At 37.5% G+C, this 9,230-nt stretch overlaps 1 protein-coding gene across 1 annotated transcript in view; it reads left to right on the top strand.

The window, feature by feature from the left end:
- Window positions 1-215: 215 nt before the first annotated feature.
- Window positions 216-9,230, top strand: part of DNM1L (dynamin 1-like) — a 33,773-nt gene continuing 24,758 nt past the window's right edge. The window contains exons 1-2 of the mRNA XM_009333036.1: window positions 216-323; window positions 4,666-4,813. Coding sequence (XP_009331311.1) covers window positions 216-323; window positions 4,666-4,813 — 256 coding nt within the window. The remainder of the gene's footprint in view (window positions 324-4,665; window positions 4,814-9,230) is intronic.

The raw sequence follows: 9,230 nt of genomic DNA on the forward strand, positions 1-9,230 counted from the left end.
AAGAATAAGAGCAGACTTTGGCTTATTTACTGAGCTAATTGATGGGATCCAGTGAGTCACAGGACAGTGACACTCGAGAGACCTGGCATGTCTTTAAGGACAACCTCATTGGAGCACAAAACAGTAGTCCATACAAATGCTCAGGAAAATGAGTAGACATGTAAGGAGAGCAGTGTGGAGGGAGCTCATGACTTAAACATCAACACAGAAGACTCATGCAGGAAGTAGAAGTAAGGACAAGCTCACTCAAGGATATAAAAATACTGCCTGCATATGCAGAGAATGGTATTAAGAAATCCAATGTTCCACTAGAGTTGAAACTGGTAAGGGACATCAAAGGCAACAAGAAGAACTTCCAGCACCGCGTCAGCAGTTGAAGAAGAAAAAAGAAACGAGGGAAATATGGGCTTGCTGCTGACTGTGACAGGTGATTTAGTGACAGTGAATATGGACAAGGCTGAGGCACTGGGTGCTTTCTTTGCTTTGGTCTTCACCAGCAGTGTCTTCTAGGCCTTTGTACCTATAGACGGGGCTCAAAGTGGAGGGTAACTATCAATAGTGGAAGAGGATTGGGTCAGGGTTCTCTTTTGAATACGGAGAAGACATCTTTGCATGTTGTTGGGTATAGGGCACCAGTCTTCTAAAATTAGGAATGCTAATGAGGACTTGGAAAAAGAATAAGAAAGCCAGTGAAGTAAATGTTTGGGATGAAAGTGAATGGTTGTTCATAGTGTTACTTCAAAAATTTCAATACAGTCTCTTCCATTCGGCTTGTCAACAACCCTGAAGTGATTTTGAAAGTAACATTTCTTGCTGTTAATGAAGTTGGACAATTATAAAGTTATGCACTGCTGCCTGCTGCTTCTGAATTCCTGAAAAATGTGGTTAGTAATACAGCAGGTTGCAAACCAAATTTTCTCACAAGAATTAGCATAATGGATGGGAGTAAATGCCTTTTGATACTTAAGAAGTGCACACAGTTGAAATATGCAGGGACAAGTAAAGAAGAAATGAAGGATAGGGAGGCTGAAGCAAGATCATTAGGACTGTTAAACAGTAGAGGTGCTGGCTTTTTGGAGTGGATCACTGTTCTTACAGATTTCAGCTTTTTAATTTGTGGGAGTTAAGTGCAGAATCGTTTCCCTGTTATTCTGCCATTCATCCTTGATTGTTTTAGATTAACCTGAAGATGACGTTGACAATGATGAAAATATAACTGTTAAGGAGGCAGTGAGAAAGCTGATAAGATTTACATCATATATACTGTCAGTGTGTATTGAAATAAAATAAGTCCCTGGGTACATCATCTCTTCTTATCTTAGTACTTCTAGAAAAAATGGTTTTACCATCCGTCAAACTCAGGTGCTTATCTGTGAGACTGATGATGGTTAACAGAGCAGAGTGTTAAACACTCAGGAATGGAAGTTTGACACAGTGGTTAAAGAAGCAACAGACAGCAAGGTGTTCCTGTATTTGCCCCTTTTTTTCTGAGCAATCTATATAAAGTTCCTCTAGATATCACAGCCTATAGATATTTCAAATTAGGATCAGGTATGAGTCCAGAGGAAAACCTGACTGATCTGCCACAAAAGGTTAGAATTTGCTAATGCTTCTCAGGACTCGTCATGAGATGGGTTTATGCATTTCAGTCCGTGCTTAAAATAGTGACGAGCATTCCGATGAGATGACAAAACAAGCGTGATGTTGGTGCAGACTTATTCCTAAAAATTCTGCGGTACCTTTGGTCATCAGTATTGGTCTCTGTCTACATCTGTTGTATGAAGGACTGGCTGAACTGAATTTGTATTCTGAACAGACCCCGTATCCATCACTTCCCCCCACTGGCAGAAAAAGATCAGCTTTGTGTTTACTGCTTTCCTTGCTGTGTTCCCAGACGGTTCTTGGTAATGGACGTGTATGGGGCCCAGATTGAGTGCGTCATTAGATGCTGTATTATGTTCCAAGAACAGATTGCTTTAATAAGGGAATGTAATGCAATTTGAAACAAATTTCCTGATGTGTGGAGTACTGTAGTGTCTCATCTAATGTATGACTTTACATTTGCAAAGGATCCAGATCGTTCCTTCTACATCCAAAGATAACTGTGGGAGTGGTGTGAGACAGTGTTTTAGTTCCATACATAGTTTGGTGTGCGCCCATCTCAGCTTCCTGCAATACCACTCTTTTGGAAGGACCAAACAATGAGTAGTAGTGTGCAGCAACTTGTCCCATGGATTTTGGTTTCCTGTCTTGATGAGGTTCTTGGTAAGGACTCGAGCTATTTATTACTATCCTTTCTCTACTTGGATTATATGTTCAGGAGAAGTCACTTCATCTAAGTCTCACCTCCAGCCCTTTGAGACTGAGTGATCATTCTACCCATATGTAAGAAGTCTTGCTCAAGAGGCGTTCAAAATATTTTTAATAAATGAAACCCTGGTGGCTTTTGTTTTTTTCCCCAGTGCAGCTGATGAACCTTTATCATGTCTCATCTTCTTGAGCAGGCATTCCACTTGTTTTAAATTGTGAAGTTTGTTAAGAAGTGGTTTGTTGTTTGTCACTCTGAAATGTATGTTTTTTCACATTCTGTAATATCAGTAATTCTTCAGAAGTGTGCTACAACGGGAGCTCTCTCAGGGAAGCTTCCAGAGCTAGTTCGTGCTTTGGCCAGATTGTTCTTCAGTTACTCTGGTAAGATTTCAGTGCCCAATGTCCTGTCGTAAGCTCCTTGCATGGAAGGTGCCCAAAGTTGATTGGAGAAGGTCAGTTGAAGAAGAAAATTATTAATTACTTAGAAAGTAATTAATAGGGGAGTCTTTTGAAGCAAAAAAATCTTAATAAGGCTATCCTTCTGTTTCTTGTGACCCTGTCCTTCTCCCTACTCTTTCTAGACAGTTGACCTCACTGCTGTCAAATTTGACTTAGATTTACTTTGAAAAATATACACAATCTGCATTGGTTTGTTATTCACCTATTGAGACAAATGACATTGATAAAACAGCATTTTTCTGTGCCATAAAGCAGTTACACAGTAAAGTGTTAGAAGAAAAGAAGGCTTTCATTTGTTGTCGTTGTGCAAGCTTTCTAGGGGTTTGGCCTTGTATTTTAATATTTATTTCGTGCTTCTGCATACAAGTCCTATTTCAATAGGTTCTAATGCTCTCATGTAATAAGAAGTTCCTGTCTTGTCTTACTGCACCAGTAGAAACGTGCTGTCTGATAGTGCTGTGTTGCTTGACCTCTGCTGATCTATTTTTCATTTTTAGAAAAGTCACCTAAGATGTCACTAAATGTATGGTATTTAAAAGATATTCAACACTGCTTTTATTTCATGTTATGCTAGGTTATGTACTCATGATTTACTTGAAGTCTCGAATCTGTTCTTTCAGAACTGGTAAGCTGAATTGAGGTTGTGTAGCAGTAATGCACATTCTAGCTGTCAGAAGCATCTGTTGGGTTTTTTTTGTGTGTTTGTTTTTAAGAGAATTGTTTGGTAGTAGCATTAATATAGAAACATTTCCTAGCTGACAGCAATGATTGTCAGAGCAGGTTTTCTCATGGCATGTCCATGTTGACTTGCCAGCTGCAGAAAACTGGAAGAGTTTAATACAGTTCTATTAAAAAGACAAAATCTTTTCCGTCAGACTTTCAAAGTACTATGTTGACATATCTGGGTCTATTGTTTATTTTTAGTTTTAACATGGTAGTAGTCTTGAATCACTTTTAAAGCCCATGGGCTCACAGCTGCTTATTGGACCACATAGCCCAATTCTGCATTTTATACAAAAGTGCTACAGGAGAACATTTTAAATGTAGACTCTCAAAGCGAGTTTGAAATTTCACAGCCTTTAAGTATTTCACAACTTCTTACCATTTGTTATTATGTAGATGGATGTTTGCAGTCAATTCAGTTGTAAATACTTATATATATATATACACACACAGAGTGGGAGAGACAGTATAAAACAATGTTTGTTTATATATTTAGAGTATAAAACAACGTCTGCACTTATGAAGCTGATACAATACATTATACAAAAAAACCAAACTGAAAGGAATAGAAGATTGTAATAGCTTAATGTACTCAAGTGTACATAGTTAATATCTTTCTGTATAATGCTCCCGTTAGTATTAACATGGCCAGCCCATGTTAATACTAACAGAAGATTAAATTCTTTAGTCTACAGAGTGAAGTGTTACTGCAAGATGTTTGAAAATTACATAGTAGAAGACACAGAATTTCCTTCTGAGCATTATAAACAAAAATAGCTTTTTCTTTTCCAAAAATGTTTCTGGAGAGATTAATATTTGGGGTAGAAAATGTTAAGTAGGATATTATTTTTTCTGAAACCTATTATGTGTTTAGTTTAGCCTTAAGAGATAGAAAATACATCTGTCTACATGGCTTTTAAGTGTTCCATGGCTTTTAAGTATCCCAAGCAGTTTTAGACAGTCACTGGTTTATAGCAGACTTGTCCTCTAGTGCCTACGCAGTGCGATACCACTGTGTTAGATGCAGTGAGTCTATCAGATGCTCCTTTGGGCACTGCATAGCAGAGAACAGAATAGAGCACTGTTTGCAGGAGTGATGAAAGCAAGCTAAAACTAAAATATTACAGCATTTTGATGTTTAAGAAAATCATGTAGCTGTATTCCAATTTTCAGAGCAGTGGAAAGAGTTCTGTGTTGGAAAGTCTTGTGGGGAGGGATCTGCTCCCACGAGGTACTGGAGTTGTCACCCGGAGACCCCTTATTCTGCAGCTGGTGCATGTTTCCCCAGAGGATGGTCGGAAAACAGCTGGAGATGAGAATGGTAAGTGTGATCCAAGAGTGTGTTTTGCTTAGTAGGAAAGAGACTTTTAATCTTTCTTGTTCACATGACTGAAAAATCAGTTGTATACTTAAAACTCGTGTGTGCTTTTTAAAATTTACTTGGAAGAAAAAACACGCTGTTGTCACATCTGTTCTGTCCATTTAACAAATGTCATGAAGTCAAAAGCTTTTGGATATTCAAAATATCTTTAATGTTTTAAGCTTTCCTGTTTGTTCTTAGGAAATGCTTTTGAGAAAAGCAGGCCAAAGAAACCATTTCAATTATGATAATGATTGTCTATAGTGTAAAGAACATTATTTTCTTGTGTGTGTTTTTCTTCCCCTCCTTTTTTGCTGTATAAATAAGGTTTTTTCCTTGAGAGGATGAGTATGTGACTTCTTAGAAGGAGGTTAGGAAATAGATAAGTTCTGGAGCGTGAGGAGGAGAAATTAAAACAAATTTGTAGTAGATGCAAACAGAATTTAATGGGCACACTCTGTAGCTTACAGATGCTACCTTTTTGGGCTGCACTGAGGGATTCCAAGTGCGTCAAGAACAACACTTCAAATGTTCTGAAGCTGTCTAGTTTGAAGCTTGTGTCTTCTGGAGTATTCTGTATTATCCTTCAGCAGATCAAGAAAGTAATCTCAGTTGTCCTTTGGGAGTTTAAATGCTCATTCTATACTAACTAGTGCTCTTGATCTTATGAAAGAGTAGCAGGGACATATCCACCTTCTGATCGTAAGATAGGTCTTAGCTTTTTGATGTAGACGGTAAAAAGTACACAGGCTTTTGATGGTGTGATAAACTTGGGGCTATAATTATTAATTCTCACTGTGTTCAAATTTTTTTGGAATTTATTTCTGGCAATAGTAAGTCAAGGTATCAGAAGTTCTTTATAGTATTTGTTTTCATACAATATTTATAGCCTTTGATTTCTGAAGAACAGTTACTCATATTGGGTGGTTTAAAAGGTTTAAGCTCCAATTTTTATTATTGCCACAAGCAGAGAACACAATTCAGGTTCATAACAATTAAGAACTTTTAGTGTGCAATCCAGGGTATGCTGGATTGTGAGAGACTGTAGGACAATTTGGGTTGGAAATGATCTCAGGAGGTCTCTAGTCCAGCCTCCTCCTCAAAAAGAGCCAACTCTGAACTCAAGACCAGGTTGCTCAGGGCTTTATCCATTTGGGTCTTGAAAACCTCCAAGGGTGGAGAATTCAGAGAGTCTCTGGGCAACCTTTTAGAACTGGCACATTTGATCTCTATAAAAGTGGTTTTGATCTCTTTAAATTGGTTTTATGTTACTTGCATTGTGCAGTGCATAGTTTCTAGTACTTTTCAAAATGCTTTGATTCTGAGTTGTAGGATAAAATACAATTTTGTTCTGCTCTGCAACTTTACAGGTATAAAAGACGGTTTTGTAATTAGAGTATTCTGAGTCAAGGCAGAGCCTTTTTGTTGTAGGTTGCATTTGATCTGGGGATTCAGATTTTAAACTTAAAATGGGATAATGATATTATTGCATAAGGATGTTGGGCTAAATTAATATTTATAAGGCCCATTTAGATCTTGGCAGGGGGGGAGAAATCAGTATTTAAGATGTACATGTTATAATCTCTTCTTGATGTTCCTTTGAGAGAGATGTGGGCTTGTTTGATAAGAATGGACAAACCTTTATGACTTACCAGTTGCGTTTGAAACTCTCTTCTCCTCTTCTCCTCTCTTCTCCCTCCAAAATTCAGGCAAATCGCGGCCTAAATGGTTTTGTCACTGATCTGGTTTAGCATATGTACAGATTGTGGTGTTACACCTGAGAAGATCAGATCAAGTAGCTTGGAAAGAAAAAAGATGGCAACATCTTATCCTGGCTATGCTGTCTGACATTGTAATAAATCACTATACTATTACAGGTCATATTTTTGTTTGTTATGAGGTGGATGTTGAGGTAGGGTTGAATATGTGTTTGGGATTTCCCAGAGGGAAATCTATCCATAGTCTTGCAGAAAAGGATTTTCTCCAGATGAGGGGTTTCTTCTTTACAAATTGAGTATTGGACAACTGAATATCAGTGTCAGCATGCTGCTTTCTGAATGTGCTGGTAATGAACTCTCTGTGTGCACAGATACTTTTATGCAACTGCCTTTTTGTTTTGTGATTTCTGTTTTGTGATTTGTCACCTTTATCCATCCTAATGCTTGCTCTAGAGAGGTACTAGTATTACGTATAAATACATCCATTTAAAAATAGTACTAGTCTGTGGTTCTTATAAGCTTAAATTTTACCTCTGTCTGAGTGTTTGCATCCAGAAAGCTTCCCTGTTTTTAACACAAAGCACTATGGATTGCTGTGGTATTCGTTTAAGCATGGACAATTGCCTTGTCCTTATGACTATGAAGATAAAAATTGTGTCCCTCCAGTAGCTTAATTTTGACATCTTCTGATGCATGTGAGCTGCCAAAGACTATCAGCTCATACCAGTTTAGGGGTTTTGTTTGGTTGGTTTGGGTTTTTTTTTTGTTTTGGTGGTGGTGGGGTTTTTTGTTTTGTTTTTTGTTCTTTAAAAAATAATTATTTGATTCTTGGGAGCACATTGGGAAAGATTGAGAAAGAATTGCAGCCAGACATTTGAACTAACTTCTGATTTTCTAACATGCAACATTAAAGATCATCTCTGCTGTTCCTCAAAGTCACTGATGAGCTATGTGATACCCTTGTACGGTGGTCACTGCAATAAATTAAGATAGCCAGAAAACAGCAGAGATGAATTTTCCATTAAATATGAAGAAGTGCTGTGTTTTCATAACATGGTATTTCAGACTGGTACATACATTCTACAGAGATGTGTGTGGTTTGGTGTGAAGGAAATGTTCTCATTATGCTTTTGCTGTTTATTGTTAGCCTCTAGTGATTCAGCACATATGGTGTATTTGATGTGGTGATACCACACTGTGGTGTTCTCTTATCAAATCACAAGAGAAGCAGCGTTTACAAGAGAACTGGGTCTGGTCTTGTGAATTATTAAATTGGTCTTGTAGCTAAGGCCTATTCTGGTAGCTTATCCATTTGTTAGGAAATGGAAAAGAGGAGTGAACGTATGAATGGTCAATTAGTAAATGTTTATAGGTTCTTTTTTTGGTCCAAGATAGGAAGCTGAACATTGTTCAAATTCTGAACAGACAGAATTGATATGGAACACAGGAATAATTAATACAGATCTGTTGCTTGCTAAATCAACACTGTTTTGTCAGCTTTTTGCTCTCTACTTCAAATAGGTATCTCTTACCCCTAGCTCCCAAAGAGTGTGGACTGCTTCATTGTCCTTAGCTTTGTAGAAGCACAAGAGAAAAAGAGCTTTCACTCAAAAGAGCTTGCCATCTAGTTAGCGTCAAGGATGGAAAAAAAGATACAACATACAGAAGGGATTGGAAGATGTGCATGTTTTTTTCACAAGTTGGATTTTTTTTTTTTTTTTAAATTTAGAGAAAGAGAGCTAGGAAAGGATGAGGTGATGGGGGGGGAAAGAGAGTTCAGATTGTAGTCTGCTGGGTCCAAGAGCTGTGAAGGTGTGGGAACTGGAAACCTGGGAAAATAGGTAAGATTCTTCATGCTTTGCTGATTTTTGTCTTTTTTAGTATTTGGGAAGTTCTTGTTGCCATGCTCCAAGAAATCTTCTATGGTGGTAGCCTTTTATGACTCTGAAGAGCTTCTTTGTGCTCCCATTGTGTATGAAGAACATTTCTACTGCTTTAGGAAGGGAGAAGAGATACATGAATAACTGAAGTCAGTTATCATTGTGCTGTATTTGAGCTTCTTAAAGGAGCATTGCAATATAGGAGATAACAAGTAACAATTTGGTGGAGGGCAGTTAAGAGAATAATACCATAATTATGTCTAGTTTTCCAGTATATTAATTAAAGTTTTCAGGTCTCACTCCAAGATATGGAAAGCCAGAAAAGCAAACAGACTATTGCTTTGTTCAGGAGGTGTTTTTTTTTAAAGGCAGGATCTGTTTGTTCTTAGTAGCTGCTGTTTTAATAATTTCTTATAATCTGTATAATGACCGAATTGTAATTTCTGTGTACTCTTATCTAGCATTGTAATCAGGTGATTAATTCACCTGAAAGTTTTGCCCAAAAAGCTTCCAGAAAGTAACATAATTGGCAGAAGACTGATTTACCAGTGAAACTAGTGATAAAAAAAATGTTCTACATGTAAACCAGAGCATTGGGTTGTTGAATGTAGGCTAATTAAAATATTTTCTCCTTGCCTTGAGCATCCTTGCATTTTGAGTAATGCAAATCCTTCCTCCTTTCCTAAAAACTCCTTTGCATTGAATTAGAGCTATTGGGAAATTTTTCTCAAATATTAAAGGGGTGTCAGTACAGACTTCCTCAGAAGAGTGGGGAAAGAG

The sequence above is a fragment of the Pygoscelis adeliae genome, unplaced genomic scaffold (genome assembly GCF_000699105.1).
Source record: "Pygoscelis adeliae isolate BGI_AS28 unplaced genomic scaffold, ASM69910v1 Scaffold38, whole genome shotgun sequence".
Taxonomy (NCBI): Eukaryota; Metazoa; Chordata; class Aves; order Sphenisciformes; family Spheniscidae; genus Pygoscelis; species Pygoscelis adeliae.